The sequence below is a fragment of the Globicephala melas genome, chromosome 2 (genome assembly GCF_963455315.2).
Source record: "Globicephala melas chromosome 2, mGloMel1.2, whole genome shotgun sequence".
Lineage (NCBI taxonomy): Eukaryota > Metazoa > Chordata > Mammalia > Artiodactyla > Delphinidae > Globicephala > Globicephala melas.
Window position 1 is genome coordinate 89,563,373 of NC_083315.2, and position 27,287 is coordinate 89,590,659.

The window sequence follows — 27,287 nt, forward strand, 5'->3', positions numbered from 1 at the left end:
GGGACCCCAGCCTATACACACACTCTGTTTCTCTCTCTCTGCCTCTCTCTCTTTGAAAAACCTGCTTATACCAGCTCAGTACCAAGAAGTTTTCCCTTGTATCTCCTTGCTGTGGTTTTAGGTAATTTTATGTTTTCTAGTGGGCTGTGAAAATAAATAACCACTGGAGATAAAAGCAGTTGCCTAGAGCTTTACATTTTACAGAGCTCTTCTTATCACCATCCGCTTCTCAGAATAACCCTTGAACAGAATCTCAGAGTAGACACTCCATATTCATTGAATGAATGATTGATCAAATAAATGAGTAAACTTTCTGATGTAGGGATGATTCTTCCATTTTATGGATATGGTGACAAAGAGTCAAGACAGTAATAATGACTTTTCCAATTTCTTTTATGGGGTTACGATACAAACTTAAACAGTAATATGACTTTTCCCATTCCTTCTGTGGAATTAGGATTTCAACTCAAATTGGGGTTCAATGGCATTCACACTTCAATGCCAGCTGCTTAGAAACTTTGAACTTTTATTGGAAGTTTGGGATAACATGTGTTGTGGGCCCAGTAGAGGAAGTTACCAGGAAACTCACAGTAGCTAACTGATGCCCCACCCATGGTCTATGAGCCCATCCCCAGCTTTTTCATATTTTGCTGCTATCAGCTGCACCTGCACATTACCGCAGTCCTGCAAATTACCCTCAGGCACTGGAGTGAGCTGAAAGTACCTGGGAGTTCTATGTTTCACCCCACTTCACCCTCCTGGCAGCCTATAGCCAAAGCCAGGCTGATGTGGAATACCAAAGCCCAGCTCCTTTGTTTCAAGGCAGGACAAACTCTGATGTCTATTCCTTTATTCTGAACTCCCATGGGCATAGGTTGAGTGTAGGACTTCTGAAATCACACCCTCATTTGCCTTCTTCCCATTCCCTATCCTTCATCCCCCATGCCCTTATAGGTTTCTCCTGGAAGCCCTTTCTTTTTTTAAAAAAAATATATATTTTATTTATTTTTTTATACAGCAGGTCCTTATTAGTCATCACTTTTATACACATCAGTGTATACATGTCAATCCCAATCACCCAATTCATCACACCACCACCACCACCCCCCACTGCTTTCCCCCCTTGGTGTCCATATGTTTGTTCTCTACATCTGTGTCTCAACTTCTGCCCTACAAACCGGTTCATCTGTACCATTTTTCTAGGTTCCACATATATGTGTTAATATACGATATTTGTTCTCCTCTTTCTGACTTACTTCACTCTGTATGACAGTCTCTAGATCCATCCACGTCTCTACAAATGACCCAGTTTCGTTCCTTTTTATGGCTGAGTAATATTCCATTGTATATATGTACCACATCTTCTTTATCCATTCGTCTGTCAATGGGCATTTAGGTTGCTTCCATGACCTGGCTATTGTAAATAGTGCTACAATATACACTGGGGTGCATGTGTCTTTTTGAACTATCGTTTTCTCTGGGTATATGCCCAGTAGTGGGTTTGCTGGGTCATATGGTAATTCTATTTTTAGTTTTTTAAGGAAATTCCATACTGTTCTCCATAGTGGCTGTATCAATTTACGTTCATACCAACAGTGCAAGAGGGTTCCCTTTTCTCCACACCCTCTCCAGCATTTGTTGTTTGTAGATTTTCTGATGATGCCCATTCTAACTGGTGTGACGTGATACCTCATTGTAGTTTTGATTTGCATTTCTCTAATAATTAGTGACGTTGAGCAACTTTTCATGTGCTTCTTGGCCATCTGTATGTCTTCTTTGGAGGAATGTCTATTTAGGTCTTCTGCCCATTTTTGGATTGGGTTGTTTGTTCTTTTCATACTGAGCTGCATGAGCTGTTTATATATTTTGGAGATTAATCCTTTGTCCGTTGATTCGTCTGCAAATATTTTCTCCCATTCTGAGGGTTGTCTTTTCGTCTTGTTTATGGTTTCCTGGGCTGTGCAAAAGCTTTGAAGTTTCATTAGGTCCCATTTGTTTATTTTTGTTTTTATTTCCATTTCTCTAGGAGGTGGGTCAAAAAGGATCTTGCTGTGATTTATGTCAAAGAGTGTTCTTCCTAGGTTTCCCTCTGGGAGTTTTATAGTGTCCGGTCTTACATTTAGGTCTCGAATACATTTTGAGTTTATTTTTGTGTATGGTGTTAGGGAATGTTCTAATTTCATTCTTTTACATGTAGCTGTCCAGTTTTCCCAGCACCATTTTTTGAAGAGACTGTCTTTTCTCCATTGTATATCCTTGCCTCCTTTGTCATAGATTAGTTGACCATAGGTGCATGGGTTTATCTCCAGGCTTTCTATCTTGTTCCATTGATCTATGTTGCTGTTTTTGTGCCAGTACCATATTGTCTTGATTACTGTAGCTTTCTGGTATAGCCTGAACTCAGTGAGTCTGATTCCTCCAGCTCCGTTTTTTTCCCTCAAGACTGCTTTGGCTATTCGGGGTCTTTGGTGTCTCCATACAAATTTTAAGATATTTTGTTCTAGCTCTGTAAAAAATGCCATTGGTAATTTGATAGGGATTGTACTGAATCTATAGATTGCTTTGGGTAGTATAGTCATTTTCACAGTATTGATTCTTCCAATCCAAAAAGATGGTATATCTCTCCATCTGTTGGTATCATCTTTACGTTCTTTCATCAGTGTCTTATAGTTTTCTGCATACAGGTCTTTTGTCTCCCTAGGTAGGTTTATTCCTAGGTATTTTACTCTTTTTGTTGCAATGGTAAATGGGAGTGTTTCCTTAATTTCTCTTTCAGATTTTTCATCATTAGTGTATAGAAATGCAAGAGACTTTTGTGCATTAATTTTGTATACTGCAACTTTACCAAATTCATTGATTAGCTCTAGTAGTTTTCTGGTGTCATCTTTAGGATTCTCTATGTATAGTATTATGTCATCTGCAAACAGTAACAGTTTTACTTCTTCTTTTCCAATTTGTATCCCTTTTATTTCTTTTTCTTCTCTGACTGCCATGGCTGGGACTTCCAAAACTATGTTGAATAATAGTGGTGAGAGTGGACATCCTTCTGTTGTTCTTGATCTTAGAGGAAAGGCTTTCAGTTTTTCACCATTGAGAATGAAGTTTGCTGTGGGTTTGTCGTATATGGCCTTTATTATGTTGAGGTAAGTTCCCTCTATGCCCACTTTCTTAAGAGTTTATATCATAAATGGGTGTTGAATTTTGTCAAAAGCTTTTTCTGCATCTATTGAGATGATCATATGGTTTTTATTCTTCAGTTTGTTAATATGGTGTATCACATTGATTGATTTACATATATTGAAGAATCCTTGCATCCCTGGGATAAATCCCACTTGATCATGGTGTATGATCCTTTTAATGTGTTGCTGGATTCTGTTTGCTAGTATTTTGTTGAGGATTTTTGCATCTATGTTCATCAGTGATATTGGTCTGTAATTTTCTTTTTTTGTGATATCTTTGTCTGGTTTTGGTATCAGGGTGATGGTGGCCTCACAGAATGAGTTTGGGAGTGTTCCTTCCTCTGCAATTTTTTGGAAGAGTTTGAGAAGGATGGGTGTTAGCTCTTCTCTAAATGTTTGATAGAATTCACCTGTGAAGCCATCTGGTCCTGGACTTCTGTTTGTTGGAAGATTTTTAATCACAGTTTCAATTTCATTACTTGTGTTGGTTGGTTCATATTTTCTATTCCTTCCTGGTTCAGTCTTGGAAGGTTATACCTTTCTAAGAATTTGTCTGTTTCTTCCAGGATGTCCATTTTATTGGCAGAGTTACTTGTAGTAGTCTCTTAGGAGGCTTTGTATTTCTGCGGTGTCTGTTGTAACTTCTCCTTTTTCATTTCTAATTTTATTGATTTGAGTCATCTCCCTTTTTTTCTTGATGAGTCTGACTAATGGTTTATCAATTTTGTTTATCTTCTCAAAGAACCACCTTTTAGTTTTATTGATCTTTGCTACTGTTTTCTTTGTTTCTGTTTCATTTATTTCTGCTCTGATCTTTATGATTTCTTTCCTTCTGCTAACTTTGGGTTTTGTTTGTTCTTCTTTCTCTAGTTCCTTTAGGTGTAAGGTTAGATTGTTTACTTGAGATTTTTCTTGTTTCTTGAGGTAGGCTTGTATAGCTATAAACTTCCCTCTTAGAACTGCTTTTGCTGCATCCCATAGGTTTTGGATTGTCACGTTTTCATTGTCATTTGTCTCTAGGTATTTTTTGATTTCCTGTTTGATTTCTTCATTGATCTCTTGGTTATTTAGTAATGTATTATTTAGCCTCTATGTGTTTGTGTTTTTTACGTTTTTTCCCTGAAATTGATTCTAATCTCATAGCGTTCTGGTCATAAAAGATGCTTGATATGATTTCAATTTTCTTAAATTTACTGAGGCTTGATTTGTGACCCAAGATGTGATCTATCCTGGAGAATGTTCTGTGCGCACTTGAGAAGAAAGTGTAATCTGCTGTTTTTGGATGGAATGTCCTATAAATATCAATTAAATCTATCTGGTCTATTGTGTCATTTAAAGCTTTTGTTTCCTTATTTATTTTCATTTTGGATGATCTGTCCATTGGCGTAAGCGAGGTGTTAAAGTCCCCCACTGTTATTGTGTTACTGTCGATTTCCTCTTTTATAGCTGTTAGCAGTTGCCTTTTGTATTGAGGTGCTCCTATGTTGGGTATATATATATATATATATATATATATATATATATATACATCTTTATTGGAGTATAATTGCTTTACAATGGTGTGTTAGTTTCTGCTTTACAACAAAGTGAATCAGTTATACATATACATGTGTTCCCATATCTCTTCCCTCTTGCATGTCCCTCCCTCCCACCCTCCCTATCCCACCCCTCTACGTGGTCACAAAGCACAAAGCTGATCTCCCTGTGCTATGCAGCTGCTTCCCACTAGCTATCTATTTTACATTTGGTAGTGTATGTATGTCCATGCCACTCTCTCACTTTGTCACAGCTTACCCTTCCCCCTCCCCATATCCTTAAGTCCATTCTCTAGTAGGTCTGTGTCTTTATTCCTGTCTTACCCCAGGATATTCATGGCATTTTTTTTTCTTAAATTCCATATATATGGGTTAGCATACTGTATTTCTCTTTCTCTTTCTGACTTACTTCACTCTGTATGACAGACTCTAGGTCCATCCACCTCATTACAAATAGCTCAATTTCATTTCTTTTTATGGCTGAGTAATATTCCATTATATATGTGTGCCACATCTTCTTTATCCATTCATCCGATGATGGACACTTAGGTTGTTTCCACCTCCTGGCTATTGTAAATAGAGCTGCAATGAACATTTTGGTGCATGACTCTTTTTGAATTATGGTTTTCTCAGGGTATATGCCCAGTAGTGGGTTTGCTGGGTCATATGGTAGTTCTATGTGCAGTTTTTTAAGGAACCTCCATACTGTTCTCCATAGTGGCTGTATCAATTCACATTCCCACCAGCAGTGCAAGAGTGTTCCCTTTTCTCCACACCCTCTCCAGCATTTATTGTTTCTAGAGTTTTTGATGATGGCTATTCTGACTGGTGTGAGATGATATCTCATTGTAGTTTTGATTTGCATTTCTCTAATGATTAATGATGTTGAACATTCTTTCATGTGTTTGTTGGCAGTCTGTATATCTTCTTTGGAGAAATGTCTATTTAGGTCTTCTGCCCATTTTTGGATTGGGTTGTTTGTTTTTTTGTTATTGAGCTGCATGAGCTGCTTGTAAATTTTGCAGATTAATCCTTTGTCAGTTGCTTCATTTGCAAATATTTTCTCCCATTCTGAGAGTTGTCTTTTGGTCTTGTTTATGGTTTCCTGTGCTGTGCAAAAGCTTTTAAGTTTCATTAGGTCCGATTTGTTTATTTTTGTTTTTATTTCCATTTCTCTAGGAGGTGGGTCAAAAAGGATCTTGCTGTGATTTCTGTCATAGAGTCTTCTGCCTATGTTTTCCTCTAAGAGTTTGATAGTTTCTGGCCTTACATTTAGGTCTTTAATCCATTTTGAGCTTATTTTTGTGTATGGTGTTTGGGAGTGATCTAATCTCTTACTTTTACATGTACCTGTCCAGTTTTCCCAGCACCACTTATTGAAGAGGCTGTCCTTTCTCCACTGTACATTTCTGCCTCCTTTATCAAAGATAAGGTGACCGTATGTGCGAGGGTTTATATCTGGGCTTTCTATCCTGTTCCATTGATCTATATTTCTGTTTTTGTGCCAGTACCATACTGTCTTGATTACTGTAGCTTTGTAGTATAGTCTGAAGTCAGGGAGCCTGATTCCTCCAGCTCCGTTTTTCGTTCTCAAGATTGCTTTGGCTATTTGGGGTCTTTTGTGTTTCCATACAAATTGTGAATTTTTTTGTTCTAGTTCTGTGAAAAATGCCAGTGGTAGTTTGATAGGGATTGAATTGAATCTGTAGATTGCTTTGGTAGTAGATTCATTTTCACAATGTTGATTCTTCCAATCCAAGAACATGGTATGTCTCTCCATCTGATTGTATCATCTTTAATTTCTTTCATCAGTGTCTTATAATTTTCTGCATACAGGTCTTTTGTCTCCTTAGGTAGGTTTATTCCTAGATATTTTATTCTTTTTGTTGCAGTGGTAAATGGGAGTGTTTTCTTGATTTCACTTTCAGATTTTTCATCATTAGTGTATAGGAATGCCAGAGATTTCTGTGCATTAATTTTGTATCCTGCTACTTTACCAAATTCATTGATTAGCTCTAGTAGTTTTCTGGTAGCATCTTTAGGATTTTTTATGTATAGTGTCATGTCATCTGCAAATAGTGACGGCTTTACTTCTTCTTTTCCATTTTGGATTCCTTTTACTTCCTTTTCTTCTCTGATTGCTGTGGCTAAAACTTCTTAAACTATGTTGAATAAGAGTGGTGAGAGCAGGCAACTTTGTCTTGCTCCTGATTTTAGTGGAAATGCTTTCAGTCTTTTACCATTGAGGATGATGTTGGCTGTGGGTTTGTCATATATGGCCTTTATTATGTTGAGGAACATTCCCTCTGTGCCTACTTTCTGGAGGGTTTTTATCATAAATGGGTGTTGAATTTTGTCGAAAGCTTTTTCTGCATCTATTGAGATTATCATATGGTTTTTATCCTTCAGTTTGTTAATATGGTGTATCACATTGATTGTTTTGTGTATATTGAAGAATCCTTGCATTCCTGGAGTAAACCCCACTTGATCATGGTGTATGATCCTTTTAATGTGCTGTTGGATTCTGTTTGCTAGTATTTTGTTGAGGATTTTTGCATCTATGTTCATCAGTGATATTGACCTATAGTTTTCTTTCTTTGTGACATCCTTGTCTCGTTTTGGTATCAGGGTGATTGTTGCCTCGTAGAATGAGTTTGAGAGTGTTCCTCCCTCTGCTATATTTTGCAAGAGTTTGAGAAGGATAGGTGTTAGCTCTTCTCTAAATGTTTGAAAGAATTAGCCTGTGAAGCCATTTGGTCCTGGGCTTTTGTTTGTTGGAAGATTTTTTTTTTTTTTTTTGTGGTATGCGGATCTCTCACTGCTGTGGCCTCTTCCATTGTGGAGCACAGGCTCTGGACGCGCAGGCTCAGAGGCCATGGCTCATGGGCCCAGCCACTCCGCGGCATGTGGGATCTTCCCGGACCGGGGCATTAACCTGTTTACCCTGCATCAGCAGGCGGACTCTCAACCACTGTGCCACCAGTGGAGCCCTGTTGGAAGATCTTTAATCACAGTTTCAATTTCAGTGCTTGTGATTTGTCTATTCATATTTTCTATTTCTTCCTGATTCAGTCTTGGCAGGTTGTGCATTTCTAAGAATTTGTCCATTTCTTCCAGGTTGTCCATTTTATTAGCATAGAGTTGATTTTAGTAATCTCTCATGATCTTTTGTATTTCTGCGGTGTCGGTTGTTACTTCTCCTTTTTCATTTCTCATTCTATTGATTTGAGTCCTCTCCCTTTTTTTCTTGATGAGTTTGGCTAATGGTTTATCAATTTTGTTTATCTTCTCAAACAACCAGCTTTTAGTTTTATTGATCTTTGCTATTGATTCCTTCATTTCTTTTTCATTTATTTCTGATCTGATCTTTATGATTTCTTTCCTTCTGCTAACTTTGGGTATTTTTTGTTCTTCTTTCTCTAATTGCTTTAGGTGCAAGGTTAGGTTGTTTATTCGAGATGTTTCCTGTTTCTTAAGGTAGAATTGTATTGCTATAAACTTCCCTCTTAGAACTGCTTTTGCTGCATCCCATAGCTTTTGGGCTGTCGTGTCTCCATTGTCATTTGTTTCTAGGTATTTTTTGATTTCCTCTTTGATTTCTTCAGTGATCACTTCGTTATTAATTAATGTATTGTTTAGCCTCCATGTGTTTGTATTTTTTACAGATCTTTTTCTGTAATTGATATCTAGTCTCCTAGTGTTGTGGTCGGAAAAGATACCTGGTACAATTTCAATTTTCTTAGATTTACCAAGGCTTGATTTGTGGCCCAAGGTATGATCTATCCTGGAGAATGTTCCATGAGCACTTGCGAAAAATGTGTATTCTGTTGTTTTTGGATGGAATGTCATATAAATATCAATTAAGCCCATCTTGTTTAATGTATCATTTAAAGCTTGTGGTTCCTTCTTTATTTTCATTTTGGATGATCTGTCCATTGGTGAAAGTGGGGTGTTAAAGTCCCCTACTATGAATGTGTTACTGTTGATTTCCCCTTTTATGGCTGTTAGTACTTGCCTTATGTATTGAGGTGCTCCTATGTTGGGTGCATAAATATTTACAATTGTTATATCTTCTTCTTGGATCAATCCCTTGATCATTATGTAGTGTCCTTCTTCGTCTCTTCTAATAGTCTTTATTTTAAAGTCTATTTTGTCTGATATGAGAATTGCTACTCCAGCTTTCTTTTGGTTTCCATTTGCATGGAATATCTTTTTCCATCCCCTCACTTTCAGTCTGTATGTGTCTGTAGGTCTGAAGTGGGTCTCTTGTAGACAGCATATATATGGGTCTTGTTTTTGTATCCATTCAGCCAGTCTGTGTCTTTTGGTTGGAGCGTTTAATCCATTTACGTTTAAGGTAATTTTTGATATGTATGTTCCTATGACCATTTTCTTAATTGTTTTAGGTTGGTTTTTGTAGGTCCTTTTCTTCTTTTGTGTTTCCCACTTAGAGAAGTTCCTTTAGCATTTGTTGTAGAGTTGGTTTGGTGGTGCTGAAGTCTCTTAGCTTTTGCTTGTCTGTAAAGCTTTTGATTTCTCCATCGAATCTCAATGAGATCCTTGCCGGGTAGAGCAATCTTGCTTGTAGCTTCTTCCCTTTCATCACTTTAAGTATATCATGCCACTCCCTTCTGGCTTGTAGAGTTTCTGCTGAGAAATCAGCTGTTAACTTTATTGGAGTTCCCTTGTATGTTATTTGTCATTTTTCCCTTGTTGCTTTCAATAATTTTTCTTTGTCTTTAATTTTTGCCAGTTTGATTACTATGTGTCTCGGCATGTTTCTCCTTGGGTTTATCCTGTATGGGACTCTCTGCGTGGAAGCCCTTTCTAAATACTAAATCACTTACATCCACTGGCTCAGGGCCTGCTTCTCCAAGAACTCAACCTAAGACATTTACTGACTCTTCAGATGATGAAAATGGTATGCAAAGTTGTAGATCGCTTATCATACCAAAAAACCCCCTTCAGGGCTTCCCTGGTGGCGCAGTGGTTGAGAGTCCGCCTGCCGATGCAGGGGACGCGGGTTCGTGCCCCGGTCCGGGAGGATCCCACATGCCGCGGAGAGGCTGGGCCCGTGAGCCATGGCCGCTGGGCCTGCGCGTCCGGAGCCTGTGCTCCACAACGGGAGAGGCCACAGCAGTGAGAGGCCCGCGTACCGCAAAAAAAAAAAAAAAAAAAAAACCCACTTCAAATAACAGTATGGCATTGTGTGGCATCAAGAGTCCTCTCTGTTTTTTCTAAGTGAAAACAGTAAAAAGAGGAAGTGGGCCATGGGGGAGGGGAAGGCTGCACATCACTGCGGTCTTTAGTTGGGCCTGTGTGCTCTAGAGATATAAATATCTCCTTAGTTTTGTAGACTTTTTAATCATCTATGTTGTGGAGGACTGAAGAAGATGAATAACTGTATCTAATTAATGAGAGAAGTTGTGTTGAATTTAGTGCATAATAAGTACTTGATACATGATCAAACTGTGATTTTTAATTGTATTTACTAGTTGTTTTTTTTTCTGTTAGCCCTTCTTATGCTCTCTAAAGTATCAGAATAGTGGGGTGTTTTCTTTTGCGGTATGCAGGCCTCTCACTGTTGTGGCCTCTCCCATTGCGGAGCACAGGCTCCGGACGCGCAGGCTCAGCGGCCATGGCTCACGGGCCCAGCCACTCCGCAGCATGTGGGATCTTCCTGGACCGGGGCACGAACCCATGTCCCCTGCATCAGCAGGCAGATGCTCAACCACTGCACCACCAGGGAAGCCCCAGAATAGTTTTTAATGCATAAAGTTTCCAATTAAGGTACTCACAGATACTTTATTTCTTAATATAACTGGGACCCAAATTTTAGTCTTCAATTTTTTTTTGTAAAAGCCTAGAATTCAAGGAAAGATGAGGCTAATTTTTGGCCCTAAAATCTTGATGGCTACATCGCAGACAAAATACTCATTTTTATTAAAGAAAGGCTTTGAGTTTTACCTCAAGAGTTTACAACATAAGAAATATAAGTAAAAAGCAACAAGCCCAAATATATTGGGAGAGTAGTTGTTGACAAAAACTAGAAAAGAACATTTGCCAGTTCTCTGTATTGTTTCCTTTTATGCCATGTTTTCATTTGGGACAGTGAAAAAAAAGTGAGATATAAAAATTATTATTTCAAACAATTTTTAAATAAACATAATAATAATGACCATTTTTTAAATGATAGAACAAAAATTAAAATCTCCTGAAAAGCTAACCACACCAAAATGAACACTGATAAGTGATCATATCTGGGTGGTGGGATTAACAAGTTTTTTTTCTGCCTATACAAACTTTCTATTTTTAAAAATAATGAGCACACACTCAAATAATAAAAGATGTAAAAATTCAGATCATATAGAAGTATGTAGAATTATATTTTAAAAGTCTGCCTCCATCTTCTCCTGAAATCTTAGCCCCTACCCCCAGGTAAACATTGTTAAGAGGTAGTTGGATACATTTTTGGACCTTTTCTTGTTGGTGTATGTGCTTAGAGAGGTTGAGAAAAAAAGTTAAAGTTTAATGTAGTTTGTTTTAAATCTATATAAAAATGGGGTCAGAGGTAGCACCTCAGCTTGGAGTGCCTGAGATGGCAAACGCTGATGCTCTGAAATGGGGGATGAGCAGGATGACCACCACAGTTGCCAAGATCTGAGCACCATTCTTGAGGAATACACAAACCACTAAGTTACAGTCACAGTCTCATCTCTTGATGTTTCCTTGTAGGTCTTTGGATTAGCAGAGCAGTTCCAGGTTAAAATTGATGAATTCGAATTCACATTTCTGAATTTCTTTAGACTCTCTCTTCCAGGTGTGTTTTTTCTCCCTTTACCTTGGTGAATTGCCTTAAGCCATGGGTCCCACCCTAAAGCTTTTTCTCACTATTGCTTGCTTTGGTCAGTTAAGGTAGGGGGTCCCCTCAGGCTGTCCCTGCAGTTCTAGAACCTGCATCCAATCATATGCTGTCTTTTTCTAGTTTCTTGGACCTTTCTAAATTCTTCTAAATGGGGAATTATAAGGAAATGCAAGGAGAACTATTTACCAAAGGTTAAATTTTAAAAATAGCCATAACATAAAATGGAGAGTGATGGGTACACATTGAGAGAATCCAGTGGAGTCCAAAAGGTGGTAATCCTGTTATAAGAGATTACAGGAGTTTATGATATTTTTTTCTTTATTTTCACTATTTGATGAGGGAGACAATTTTAGAACAATTATAAAATCGATTTCCTAAAAGAAAAATGTTATGTATCAATTAGCCAAATAATTCTTCAAATAATCAATTTGCCCCAAACTGAGAGACAGCTTCTTTGGGCCCTTTCATCAGCACAGCCTGGGGTGAGACCAGCCCTCTGCCTGGGAGAATGGTGGAGTATTGTGGGTTCCACCCTCCTTCCATCTGGCCAGGCCATGGTAGGTGGTGGTTGGCTCAGCTGCCACATCCCAGTGTTTAGAAGAGCAAGACACAGGCTCTATTGTTGGCCATGGTGAGCAGGATGGAAACACCACTGCTCAGGGTCTGACCCTGCCATTTCCCCTCTACTCCTCCACTCTCATCCCACCCCAAAATCCCTCCTCCTTCCCCCCGATACATATGGTTTCAGAAAAACACCAACTGACACCAAGGAAAATGGATTTTAGCAAATTGATTTTCCAACACACTAGTCAGCTTTCTCTTCTTTATTTACCCCTCATCCATGCCTTGAGTAACAACTATTCAGGGCATTGCCTACCAGACCTGCTATGGTGTGTGATACAAATATAAAATGCATGTGCTTGTATATAATGGCTTCCAATATAGATTTTCTAGAAACTGCTTTTTGTTTCAGCAATATAGCATGGTTCTTCTTCCATGTCAGTATATAAGATCTAATTCTTTATTACTGAAATTGAGACTTTTTAATCTGCATTGCACAGTTATATTTAATAAGCTTAACTAAGGTCCAATATTTCTCCTCTTTGATCAACCTCTTCTTCTGAAATGGGGGACTAAGCCATGCTCCAAAGGGGCATTACATTGAACCATTAGCCAGCAAAGCAGCTTTTCACAAAATTGTTCTGTTGAGTGACATGGAACAAAAAGTCCTTTATGATTTAACCCAATAGGTCTCAACCTTGGCTGCACATAAGAACTATTCAAAACCTTAAACAAACAATACTGTGAAAACTTATGTCCACAGAAATCTGCACGTGCCATTTATAGCAGCTTTATCCATAATTGACAAAATTTGGAATAAACCAAGATGTACTTCAGTAGGTGAATGGATAAATAGACTGTGGTACATCCAGACAATGGAATATTATTCAAAGCTAAAAGATGAGTTATAAAGTCATGAAAAGACATGGAGGAACTTTAAATGCATATAACTACGCGAAAGAAGTCAATATGAGGGACTTCCCTGGAGGTGCAGTGGTTAGGAATCCACCTGCCAATGCAAGGGACACAGGTTTGAGCCCTGGTCTGGGAAGATCCCACAAACCGTGGAGCAACTAAGCCCATGTGCCACAACTACTGAAGCCCGTGTGCCTAGAGCCCGTGCTCCACAAGAGAAGTCATCGCAATGAGAAGCCCACACACCTCAATGAAGAGTAGTGCCCCCCCGCCACAGCTAGAGAAAGCCTGCGCACAGCAACGAAGACCCAATGCAGCCAATAAATAAATATTTTAAAAATAAAAATTTTTTTAAATTAAAAAAGTCAGTATGATAAAGCTACATACTGTATGATTCTGGATAAGGAAAACTATGGAGACAGTAAAAAGATCAGTGATTGCCAGGGGTGGGAGAAATTAATAGGCCGAGCACATAGTAATTTTAGGGCAGTATAATGATGGATACATGTCATTATCCATAGTATATACCTACAGAACAAAACACCAAGAGCAACCTTAAATTATGGACCTTGTTGATTATGATGTGTCAGTGTAGGTTCATCAGTTGTAACAAATATACCACTCTGGTGGGGGATGTTGATAATGGGGGAGGCTATGCATGTGTGGGAGCAGGGGGTAGATGTGAAATACCTGCACCTTCCCCTCAATTCAGCTGTGAACCTAAAACTGCTCTAAAAACATAAGGTCTTAATTAAAAGAAAAAAAAACTAAGAATAATACTGATATCTGGGCTCCATGTGATTTAGTTGCTCTGGATTGGTGCCTGGAAAGCTGGCATTTTTGTTTTTTTTTAATAGACTTTATTTTTTAGAGCTGGTATTTTTTATTAAGTTCCACAGGTGATTCTAATGTGCATCGAGGGTGGAGAGTTATCAGTCTAAATAAGGCACCCCTCAATCTGCTCAGCTGAGTTCCTACAAGTCTTCACCCAGGTACCCTTGCTCCACTGGTTGGAATTATCCACACCTGTCATAGCTCCATACATCTTATAATTTTACCTCCTTACCTCAGGCCCCATTTACCAATTGGAAGAACCACTACCCAGTAAGTCTCAGCACAAGCAAATGCCTTCCTTAACACTTACCTAAAGTTTTTGTTTTTGCATATTGGAAGCTAGTTAGGCAGAAATATAGATAAATATTGGAGAAAAGGGAGCACAGTTGGTGCACTGTTGGTGGGAATGTAAATTGGTACAGCCACTATGGAAAACAGTATGGAAGTTCCTTAAGAAATAAAAACAGAGCTACCGTACAATGTACCTAAGGATTTTTGTTCCCTGAACACATTTTCCTATCACATAGTTGTTTGAGCATAACTATGCTATACTCTTTATCAGGATATATTTTAATTGTTCAAGTGCATGTCTACCCCTCCACTAAGGCAATTTGAGAGCAGTGTTATGTCTTATTCATCTCATCAGTACCTAGCACTAACTCACTCAAATTCATGGTCAGATTTTTTTAAATGCACAAAGCTGGTCATCAAGTATAAATTATGCCTTGAAATTTTTTAATCTAGTATTTTTCATTTAGGTATATTGCTTGCTAAAATAAGAAATCCTCCAGATACTTTTGCTCCCTCTTAAAGTCCGCACAGTCCTCATTTCTTAGCCCAGGGAACAGAATTCTGGTGAAAAGACAGAAGCCAGGTCTTCCAGCAGATAGCTGTGTCACCCTAAGTCATTTAACTTCTTGCAGATGCTGTTCCTCATTTGTAAAATGCAGATCACTGATGCCCCTTCCACTGTGAGCCAAACCCTATACATCAGGAGTTCACACTCTTTTCCAAGTGATATTTGAAGATCATTTCCCTGTTTGAACAAAGGGGTTAGAAGAGGAGTGATATATAAGTACTAAACACATCAAGTTTTACCAGCATTTTAATTAGTGAAACGAAATAACATAAAAACAGGCACAACCATGTCTCATACTAACAGATGTTAAGTAAATATGATTTCATATGACAAAATGTCATCCGCTATAACAAATTTCCAATAATTCTGACAATTATCTTTCCAAAAATTTTCCAAAATTCTAAGAAACATTACAAATTGGAGGTTTACTCTAAATATGCATAGTTATCTTACTACCTAGTTTTGTGTGCAAAAGACAATAAAGACTTTAAATTTGACCAAGATGTTGATGCTGAACATGAGAGTTCTTTTCTCCCCACCTCTAAGCTGCCAGCACCCCAACTACAACTACATGCCAAGACAGGTCAAACATGGAGACATAGTGCACAAAGAAAAATTATAAAGAAGATGATATTTGTCGTAACATCAATATAACTTCTGATTTCTGTCCATAAAGCATAAAAGCATATCAGTATTAAAAAGCAAGAAAACAGAATTTGGAATTAATCCAATCCAAATGAGGCATCCTCAAACCTGAAAAAAAGAAAAAAAGGGTTATTAGCAAATACATTTATTTTATTTGGATTACAGATAGCACTACCAAAATTCACCTAACCTGTGCTATATAAATCACTGTTGGTAAAAGTAATAGCTGCAGGCAATTTTCCAGACTCATTAAAAGAGCATATCCTACTAGTTTATCCCACTGGTTCCCCCACAACCTTAGAGGAAAGAATGCTGGTACTATAGTTCAGATCCTGGCTCTACCATTTAGTAACTGTGTTGACTCTGGGCAGGTCACCCAAACTCTCTCATGCTCTCGAAAATTACCTTCCCTGTCCTACAGTGTAACAGGAAATTTGAATAGGTTTTCAGTGCCAAGATACCCTGTGGAGTAAAATTTCCCAGAAAAGCTGGATTATCTGCCTCTGGCCTCCAACTGAAGATGCAGAGAAGTCTAATTGCTCCCTGTTTCATGCAGCTACAGATACTTGCAAGATACGTCTGTTATAGTAGCTTTACATTAGGTTACAACAATCTGTTTCCATTTCTTTCCTCTATTGGACTGGGAGCTTCTAGAGGCAACCACAGTGCCCACACACTTAGGAACGGTGCATCTGCAGAATCACGTCACTCTTCCCTTCTGGCTGAATAACAAAGCAACTGCCATGCAAAGGAAGGGACGGTTCACTTTTGAAGGCACAGAGATGCCCGAGGCAGAAATGGCAGAAGAAAGAGCAAACCCTTGAAGGTGCTGTGGGTAACCGCAGCCTCTGTCCTGTCATAGCACACCTGTAGCTCTTCTGTCCTCCCTTTAGAGGGTCAGTGATGCTGGCAGAGACACACCCAGGGTCACATGCCTTCCTCATGCCACCCCACAGGAGAAGGGAATGTGACCCCGTGGGGTTCTTCTCTGCCTGCTAAATTGCTACCCTGATGAATGTCCTCCAGACAGTGAGGGTTATCATATGAGAGCTGTCTATAACAGTCCCCAGGATAGTGACATTAAAAAAAGATTTTCTGGGGCTTCCCTGGTGGCGCAGTGGTTAAGAATCTGCCTGCCAATGCAGGGGACACAGGTTTAAGCCCTGGTCCGGGAAGATCCCACATGCCGCACAGCAACTAAACCTGTGCACCACAACTACTGAGCCTGTGCTCTAGAGCCCGCAAGCCACAACTACTGAGCCTACATGCCACAACTACTGAAGCTGGCACGCCTAGGCCCGTGCTCCACAACAAGAGAAGCCACCACAATAAGAAGCCAGCCCACCACAACAAACAGTAGCCCCCACTCGCTGCAACTAGAGAAAGCCCGCACGCAGCAACAAACACCCAACGCAGCCAAAAATAAATAAATTACTTTATAAAAGAAAGATTTTCTTAAGATTAGAAACTTACCTCCATGATGCTGGTTACTGGTCTCGATCTACAGAAAAGAAAATGGAGAAAGAAAAAGAGAAACAGTTAAGTTTCACTTTTGAAATACTATGTACTAACAAATGTCTAAAACTGTTATAAATAAAGCTGGCAGAAGAGCCCACTGTCCCTCACCATGAGTGCCTCGTTAAGAAAAACCCAGCAGGTCCCCACCTTGCCTACTAGCCTTAGATCCCAAGCCAGCCAGAGAACTGAAGGAGTCTAGGATTGGAGGGCACTACCATAGCAGGACTTACAGACAAGACCGGTGCCTTCCTGAGACTCTCCTTGGTCCTGAGTATCCCTGAGGCTATCAGGAAGGCCCAAGGAAGCCAGTAGGGAAGAATCATTGGGAGTGCCTGTGCACTTGTGGAAGTGCTGCTACTGCTCCCTGCTCTCACTACAGGGAAACCACTGTCTCCGTGACCACGCTGTGCAGAGATCTCTCAGAAGGTGCCACTAATCAGAGCTTTAATAACATTCCCTGATAATCCCAGTATGCACATGTTCTTATATCAAGGCAGCTTTATGCTGTGGCTATGTTCAGATACAACTGTCAGCAGCTAAGGAAGGAACTTGAAAACTTACCCCACTTAACTATCTGGGGCTCTCTGAGAGTAACGTGTTTCACGCGGCAGCTGTACTCATCCACTGCGTTGGGAGTGAACTCAGCGTGGACCAGAAGGTAGAAAGACCAGTCCTTGCTGAAAGACAGGTCTGATTGCTCCACCTCCATCTTCTCCCCATTCTTCAGCAAATCAATCTCAATCTGGGGTGGATGGAACCCAGACACATAGCAGTTCAGGTAATTTGGTTTTCCATTCTCTGCGGGGTGTCGTGAGTAAACCTGAACCTTCGGAGGACCTGAGGAGCAGCAGGGGAAGACAGATGAAATTGCGGAGTATTTCACTTGGGGCTACCTTGGTCTAAAGCTAGATCAGGCCCCAAGTGTTTATATTTGATCCTCCATTTCTCCCAATTCCATTTCCCCTCATGCCAAATGAGCTTCCATTTTTCCAAAAGGCAGCCTCCATTTTCTGGGATAAACCATGACTTAGTATCTTTCCCACATAATTCCCCTACACGTGCCTTTCAGGCTTTTTCTAGCAGATTTCTCTTAACATCTTCTTCTGTCAGTGAAGATTGTGCTGTATCTTTAATAATCTTTCTGTGGAGAATCTCAAGAACTTTTCATTGGCTCCTCAGCACCCACAGAATTCCTTATCACTCAAAAGTCTACATGATTTGGCCGTAATCTACTTATCAACCTTCATTTCTCACTTCACACTCCCTCCATATTAGCCACATCAAAAATTCCCGTTATTGGGCTTTCCTGGCGGCGCAGTGGTTGAGAGTCCACCTGCCGAAGCAGGGGACACAGGTTCGTGCCCCGGTCTGGGAAGATCCCACATGCCGCGGAGCCGCTAGGCCCGTGAGCCATGGCCACTGAGCCTGCGCGTCCGGAGCCTGTGCTCCGCAACGGGAAAGGCCACAACAGTGAGAGGCCCACATACCGCAAAAAAAAAAAAAAAAAAAAAAAAAAATTCCCGTTATTGTACGCTGTTTCAACCCAGTCAATTTTTTCCCCCTATGTTTACTCCTTTTTTTTTTGCCTCCTGCCTAGATCCACACCGATCAGACTTCTCAATATGTGCCTAGTACAGTGCCTGGCACACAGCAATTGCTCTGTAAGTGGCAGGTGTAATTATTGTTACCTCCTTGCTCAGGTTCCTAACAGAGTCAACCCAAAGTATATTTCTACAAAACACAACCTCCTCATCACGTCCAGAGTTTATATGACAAATCTCTATCTGAATCTGTATCTGATTTCATGAGCTAGAAAACAAAGAAACAAAACTGAAACACCTACAGGAGCTGGCAAATACCTTAAATGAAGTTGTTGGGCTGGGTAAGAACAATAGGGAAGGGTGAGGACTATGGCAAATGGGAGAGAACATACTCTCCATTAGGACCAGCTGGAATAATGCATGTGACAGTGGAATATGTATTTTTAATTAGCATGCTCAAGTGATTGCCATAATCTGCCAGGTTGGGAATATTGCATAATGCTACGGAACAGTGGCTTCCAAAATGGGATGCATGTCTAGACCCTCCAAGGGGATGTGTAAAGAAAATATTATAAACTCTATTTCTATATTTTTCTTCCAAAGTGAAGTGTTGCTGCTACTGAATATACAGACTGATATAAATATATGTGTATAACTACTTAAATACAAATACACTCAGGGTACAAGATTATAAAGTTCAGGTCATCCTCCATGTCCAGTGGTAGAGAGAAGGTGGAGTACCAGGCCACTCTGACCAGATGTATCTGTTTAGAAATGTCCCATCATCAAAGAAAAGGTCCCTAGGCCCACCAAGAGCTAGACTGGACATACCATGAAGCCCTGATATTTTTTCATAGTTCAAAGTGAAGATAATTCAGAAACCTCTTTGCATTTGAGCTTCTAATAATTAGAACATGTAGGTGCTACAGTAGTGAGAGCACAGGTTCATCCCACCTGGAATTCTCTCTTTGAGCGAGCTAAGCAGTTTGTGGGTTTTCTTTTTTTTTTTTTTTTTTTGGAAGAATATCACAATAGTGGCTTCTAAGAAGAGGAGGTGTATCAGACAGGCCTGGGTTTGAATCTGCCCTCAACCACTTACTGGCTAAGGTTTTTGGGGAGAGTTATTTGAGTTTCTGTAGTTTAATTGAAAAATTATCTACACCCAGAGTAAAATAAAACCCACATAGGGGAAAGAGCAGAAAATAGATCCCCCAGAGGGAATCACAATTACATGTTTCTTGTATACGTTCCAGAAATGGCCTTGTATATCTTGCAGGCATGTATTACTTAGGAAATTTTCAAATTCAGATAGTTTTTAATGTCGGCTTGCTATTTTTCTACAGCTGTATGCAACCACAAATATCAATAATAGTGATAATACACACATTATGCTTCTTTTCTAAATAAATTTTAAACTAACTTCCTTTTTCTCATGAGCAACAACAAACAAACAAACACACACACACACAAAAAAAAAACCCGCTTCACAGAGCCTTTTGTGAGAGAGAAAAATCTGAGGGTCCGGTATATTGCAGGGTATTTAGAAGGTACTGAGTCAGTATCCATGGTGTCCCTGACAGACAGCTTGGGTAAGCATGTTGATTGCTCTTATCCCTAGTTTTACAACCTTTCTGAATGATAAACCTTCACTTACTCAAAACTGAAAGTACATACTCAGTTCATCTTGGAAAGAACCAGGCAAGGAGCCAGAGGAGGAGCCCTCTGTGAAGAAAGGCAACAGGGGCCCATGTCCGCCCAGCCTGCTCCCGAGAATCTCTCCCCAGAAGGCTGTGAAAAACGCACGGATTACAGGCAAAGGGCTCACAGGCAAAGGGCTCACGACCCCCCAAATGCTCTGGTCAGGCTCTACTGTCTGCCATAAATCCCCTGCGTAATTAAGTTACTTCAGCTCTTCTAGCTTCCCTTTCCTCATCTATGACAAGCTGATGATAAAGGCATCCTGTTTACATCGTAGACGCATTTCACAATTAAATGACATACAGCACATAGCGCAGGTCAGTAAGCCGCCAACGGGTAGCTCTATGATTATTATTAAGAGCGACAGGTAGCGGGAACAAGAGAATGAACGACGTGAAGTGCTATATAAACACCTCAGGACATTCCACAAGAGTCGCGTGCAACTTCCTCGCCGTGGTTTGGTCGTCGCGGATTTGGGGAACGTGCAGAGAGGCAGCTGAACCTGGCGGGCGCCTGGAAGAAGCTCGAGGCCCTCGGGCTCCCAGCGGACTGATACACCCTGGCGGCGACTCCCCCAAAGCCCACGCGTGGTCTCCACCCATTCGCAGCCCCCAACCCAGCCCTTTGGGAACCGCCAGCCCGCCCTCCGCTCCCGCTGCGCGGGAGAAGCCAAAGGCCCCGCGAACCAGCGGAAGAGAACCCCTCCCACACCTCGGTCGCTCTGTCCCGACCCACCCGGTGCGAGCGTGCCAGAGGTCCCCTTCCCCAATCCCGGAGAAGCCGGCGTCCTGGGCTCGCAGCCCCTCCCCACTCCACACACCCCAACCGCCTCCACAGCCCGAGAGAAAACCTCGTGCTACTCCACCGAACCTTGGGATTGGGACCGGGGGGTACGGAGTTAGTGCCCAGTGGCTGCGAGCGGGACAGGGACGGGCTAGTGGAAGAGGGAAAGGGGGGAGGGGACACTCACGCTGGACGGCGTCCAGGCCAGACAGCGAGAGAAGCCCCAGCAGGACCAAGGTCACGAAAGGAGCCATCGCTACAGGAGCAGCTCGGGTGTCAGAGTGAGGACCCGGTCCCGCGCCCGCACTTATAGCCAGGCCCAGGCCGCCAATCAGAACCCTGCCCGCCGGGCCGTCACCGGTCTCCTAGCAGGCGAGGCCCTGGCAGGTTAGAAAGAGGGACTTTCCGGTTTTCAGTTTCATTTTCTGATAAGTCTCGTGATGCTTAGGAAGGCAGGGTTGAACCGGGTGGATTCGCTGTCTGTACATTGGCGCCCTCTTATCAGGGGTGCGCGCCCAAGCTTGGGGCGCGGGCCGCCCACCCGAGAGCTTCAGTCCGGAGGAAACTTCGCTTTTCGGAACAGCATCAGAAACGCTAAGGCACTTGCTCCCCAAGCATGCCCCAGCGAGTTAGGAGCCTAGAACCTGGTTTTCGATCGGGAAAACTGAAGCCCAGAAAAATTAATGAGAGTAAGGACAGAGATTGAATGGTACTGGGCAGAATCAGAACTTGGGTTCACAATTACAGCCCGGAAATACGCTGTAGGGCTTCGGGATTCTTTGGGCAAGAAAAGTCGTCCAGAAACCTCGAGGCCTCATGAGGACAGCTCAGAGAACCGTCCAGAGTGAAGGAGGACCTGCTTGCTTCCTGAGTCCCTTCAGGAAAACCCTGTGTGGAGAAAGTCTGGCCTGTATCTTGCCTCTGTAGTTTAGGTAATTTTCTTTGTTTTGTTGATTTGTGGGGAAATGACCCCTGATAGTAAAAGGTAAAAGCAGTAACTGCTTAGAGCGTTAGACTTTACCGATCCCTTGAGGAACATCATTCCCTAGAAATTACCACACTAGAATGGTGCTTGGCATGGAGTAAATAGTTGGTAAACTGACTGAATGAGTGAATGGATGGATGGATGGAAGCATGGATAGATGGTTGGAAGGATGGATGGATGAACCTACGAATGAAAGAACGAACGAACATGTGAGGGAATACGTGAGTAAACATTAGGATGTAGGAATTACCCCGTTACATTTTTACGGATACGAAAACAAAGGCTAAGTGTTAGTTTTCAGATGGGCCTGATTCATTTGTCATTCGTGCTTCAGACACTTGGAAGATAGAGGACTGGGCAATTTTAGTGAGAATTCGGGTTGCATCAGCTGTGGGCCCAGCCAAAGAAGTTAGGCCCACTGACTCTAAGAGCGTGTCAGTATTAGACTCCTTAAGGAAATCTCCACTCCAGAGATACCATAAAAAGATGCTGACATCACCTGGTGGCTGAGTCCAGGGATCTTTTCTGAGTGGAACACTCAGAAGAGGAAGTGAACCATGGGGACAGGGAGCGGCAGAGATCTTGGAAATCACCCTGGTTTGCACTTGAAGGGAGTTGGGTGGTGCTTCCCCAAAGAGCACAACCAATGTCATCTGGATTTCTTTTACATATTTTTAGAGGTTTCAACTATCCCTACCGTGGTGTTTGTGTCTAAACTAGAAAAAGGATACTCTCTGCAGACCTAATGAAAGGAGATAATGGCACAGAGAGAGCCCCAGGGAGCACAGAGGGAGTGTTCAGTAATAATTAAGAAGTGTACTATGATTATTGATGCTAGTTTCCTATTTTTTCTACCAGCTCTTTATAACTCTCTCGAAATGAAAGAATAATGGTTAGGCATAAAGTTATGAGTAAAGACACTCCTGCCCCTCCCTTTTGTTTGTTTGTTTGTTGTTAACTCATTTAAGGGTCTTAACGCCTGGAATGTTAGTGTTGAGTTGTTTTCTAGTGCCTTGGAAGAGACAGGGCTGGTGGTCACCTCTATATTCCTTGTTTACCACATCACAGACAAATACTGGAGTACTTAAAATTCTTAAAAGATAGAATCTGATCTAGTCACTTGGAAAACCAGTTTTTAAAACACTTACAAAAAAAAACAGTGAAGACAGAGAAAATGATATTTTTTCAGTTTTTTTTTTTGTTTTTTTTTTTAAAAGAGGAGACCACTGTTTGCCTAGGAGGGCAAACTTCTGGAAATGTACAAACATGGCCTTTTAACAGTGTTATCTCCCATTAGTGGGATGAATGGCAGAATTTTTTTTTTTTGGCCTAATGACTTTTCTAAAAAACTTTTGTACAATAAATGTTATTCATAATAGTAAATATTTTCTGAATGTGGAAGAACTGGGACTTCATACACTCCTTTGGGGAATGGAAAATGGTACAACTACTTTGAAAAACAGTTTCAGTTTTTAAAAAAGTTAAACATATGCTGACCATATGACCCAACCACTCCACTCTAGGTATTTACCCAAGAGAAAATGAAAGTGTATTTTCATGATGAGGACTTGTACAAAACTGTTCAAAGCAGCTTTATTGGTAACAGCCAGAAATTGGAAACAATCCAAACTTCCATCAACAGGCGAATGGATGAACAAACTGTGACAGCTATCCATACGATGGAATACTATCAGCAATAAATAAGGCATGGAGGTTTCCCTGGTGGCACAGTGGTTGAGGATCTGCCTGCCAATGCAGGCGACACAGGTTCGAGCCCTGGCCTGGGAAGATCCCACATGCCGTGGGGCAACTAGGTCCATGAGCCACAACTACTGAGCCTGCGTGTCTGGAGCCTGTGCTCCGTAACAAGAGAGACCGTGACAGTGAGAGGCCCGTGCACTGCGATGAAGAGTGGCCCCTGCTCGCCGCAACTAGAGAAAGCCCTCGCACAGAAACGAAGACCCAACACAGCCAAAAATAAATTAATAAATTTTTAAAAATCATTGAATAGACAAGGCATGAACTATTGGTACACAGAATAATGGATGAAATAATGAGGCTGAAGGAAAAGAGCAAGACAAAAAAAGAGTATGTGCTGTATGATTCTTTTTATTTAAAACTCTAGAAAAAGCAGACTAATCTATGTAACAGATGGTTGGTTTCCAGAGGGTGGAGGGAGCATCAGGAGCCTAAGGACACTTTATCCATTATCTTGAGTATGATGATGGTTTCTCAAGTGTATACATGTAGTAGAACTTATTAAAGTGTATACTTTAAGTGTAATTTATCATATGTCAATTACACCTCAGTAAAGCTCCTTTTAAAAACAAATAACCTAATAAGACTCCACGCTTCCAGTGCAGGGGGCATGGGTTCAATCCCTGGGCAGGGAAGTTCCACCTGCCGCGTGGCGCGGCCAAAAACAAAAAAATAACCACAAGGAAACCTAAAAGCACAGGTACCTATATCTTTGTTAGGCCAAGGAAGAATGAAGTCCTTGAACAGAAAGAAAAAGAAGGATATTGAAGTAGGGAGAAAATAGGAATAGGTTAAAGCTCAAATGAGTTGGGTTGCACCTCAGTGGATCTCAGTCAGCACTTTTCTGGGGTGAACTCATCAGACAGCCAGAAAATCCAGGCACCCTGGAAGGGGAGGAAAAAGCACACGTAGGGCATTTGTGCCTGGGCTCTTTCAAATGTTATGTCACTAATCAAAGTGTGGTACATGCATCACAACATCAGCAGCACCTTGGAGCTCTTAGAAATGGAGACACTCGGGTCCATCCTAGACCTACTAAATCAGAGCCTGCATTTTAACAACATCCCAGGTGACTCCTATACACGTTAAAGTTTGTGAAGCTGCTGACCCAAACTATACAATAATCCAGAAGGTCTTTCTTTTACAGGTAAAGAGACAGTTTCAGAGAATTAAGATGCTCGTCCACGTTAGCTCTGAGCTATGATTCAAATGCTGGTCCATGTGATTCGAAAGGCCTCATAATGTCCACTAGACAACCACTTCTGAGAAGCGGTTTGTGCGAAACGGTTCATTGGGTGGCTTGGACCAGGGCAACGATTAAAAGCATATGAGAAGGTGCAGAAAGCAGGAACAAGTAACACAATGTATGGTAGTTTTTATTTAACTCACATTTATTTTTGTCTGCCCACAAAAATAATATATGCATGTGGTAGAAAATTGGAACAAGCAGAAAACTATAAGGGGCTTCTCTGGTGGTGCAGTGGTTGAGAGTCCGCCTGCTGATGCAGGGGACACGGGTTTGTTCCCCGGTCTGGGAAGATCCCACGTGCCGCGGAGCGGCTGGGCCCGTGAGCCATGGCCGCTGAGCCTGCGCGTCCGGAGCCTCTGCTCCGCAACGGGAGGCCGCGTACCGCAAAAAAAAAAAAAAAAACTATAGGGAATTCCCTGATGATCCAGTGGTTAGGACTACGAGCTTCCACTGCAGGGGACCCAGGGGTTGATCCCTGGTTGAGGAACTAAGATCCCACAAGCTGCACAGCGTGACCAAAATAAATAAAATTTTTTAAAAATTAAAAATAAAAAAAACTATAAAGAGGAAAATTAAAACCACAGTGACCCTGCAACCCAGAGAGAACTATCGTTAAATGGTTTAATTTAATGAGTCTGAAGGTGGTTGCCTGCTCAGAAGTCCATCCTGAAAGCATGTCTCTATGTGTATAACCGAGTCACTTTGCTGTGCAGCAGAGATTGGCACAGTGTTGTAAATCAACTATACTTCAATTAGAAAAATAGAATTAACAAAAAAGTCAGTCCTGGTTAGATCTGTTTTGGGGCTGGCAATCCTCAGTCTTCTGTGTTAAATTCCATTGAATACAGCCAATGTCAATTGAGTGCAGGCTTTGTGGCAAATGGAAATACTGTAAGGATAAATCAGAAGATTCCAGACTGCCAACCAGGAGAATCCAATCTAGAGTTCAAATCAGCCCAATAATTAATTTATTAGCAGCCACCTAAGGTGTTCATGCCGACTGAATTCTCAGATATGTGCTGTTACGTAACAGGCAACAGACCCAAAGGAAATGGGACACAGAGGGGAGCCGTTTTGTTTCCTGATAGTTTCAAAGTCAGACGCCATACAAAGGAGGGAAAAAACCTCACAAGATCCCGGGAAGGCAAGTACTATTCTCACTAATTGAGGGAGAGTATGTGGGAAGCCTAAAGTTGAGACAGGTGAAGTATCTCGTTGGTGAGGAATCTCTGCCTCACAGGCTTGTGTGTAACCACCACGCTCTTCCAATTGTCAGGGTGATTTTATTGGGAAAACCACACAGACTTGGTATAAAATAAATCAAGCAGTACAGAACTATAAACAGTAGTAACCACAGTGTTTCAAGCACTTTTTATTTTTAATTACAATTGTGATACATGAATGTATGTCTGTTGCAAAACTACAAACAGGTCTACTGAGTGAAAGTGAAAGTTGCCTTCCTGTGTCTCTTCCCATCTCACTGTCCTCTCCTCAGGAAACATTGTTAAGCTTTGGTGCCTATCCCTTCATGGATATATATTGTATATAGTTTGGAAGGTGAGGAATTTTAAAATTATAACTACAGAGATTGCTATTATTATGTGTTAAGAACTCAGTGCTCACTAAAAGCATAAAGGGAGTTAGAGGTAGCATCGGTCCTCAGCTTGGATGGAGAGAGCGTTAGGGAAATGCTGAAGCCAAGACCCGCTGACACTGTGGGGACAACAGGACAATCCCAGGAGCCAAGGATCGGGCACCGTCCCTGGGTGCCCAGTGACTAAGTTCCTGGCACAGCCTCCTTTCATGGGTGTTTTCCTCTCATAGGTCCTTGCGTCTGCATCTCAGAAACTACTTAAAACTGCAGAATTCCTACTTGGATTTTCTATCCTGCCTTGGATTCTATTCAGCACTATTAAAAACGAAGACTCTCCTTCAAATGCCCTTTTTCCCTTTTGGCAAATTCCTGTACGCCTCACCTTCTCACTTTCCACATTGCTTGGCTGACACTTGCCTCTGGCCAATTGCAGTGTGTGGTCCTTTCTGGCTGTCCCCTGCTATGTTGAAGCTGCATCAGATCCTTTCCTCTCTACTCTCTGGTGTCTTGGACCTTTCTAAACTCTTCTCCTAAAAGAGGACTGTGAAGAAACCAGTGCCCTGAGAGTTGCGTGGGTGAGGTAGGCTCCACCATCTCCCCGAAGAAGCCAGGCTATGAACGGTGGGGAGCGGCTCAGAGAGAATTCATTCAGCATTTATTGGGGGCAAGGGAGATTCCACAAAATTTGGATCATTGTATAAATACTTACTGAACTTGCTTATTTCCATTTCATAATATATCATCGATACTATCCATGTCGTTAAGTAC

The 27,287-nt window shown here is 41.3% G+C and overlaps 1 protein-coding gene across 1 annotated transcript; it reads right to left on the minus strand.

Annotated features, from left to right (window-relative positions):
* Positions 1-14,976: 14,976 nt before the first annotated feature.
* Positions 14,977-21,270, minus strand: B2M (beta-2-microglobulin). Its single transcript, XM_060293574.1, has 4 exons — positions 21,121-21,270; positions 17,473-17,748; positions 16,867-16,894; positions 14,977-15,501 (listed from the first exon to the last, which is right to left on the minus strand). Exons 1-3 carry the CDS (start codon positions 21,185-21,187, stop codon positions 16,881-16,883), a joined length of 357 nt encoding a protein of 118 aa, XP_060149557.1. The 5' UTR covers positions 21,188-21,270; the 3' UTR covers positions 14,977-15,501; positions 16,867-16,880.
* Between the last annotated feature and the right edge of the window lie 6,017 nt (positions 21,271-27,287).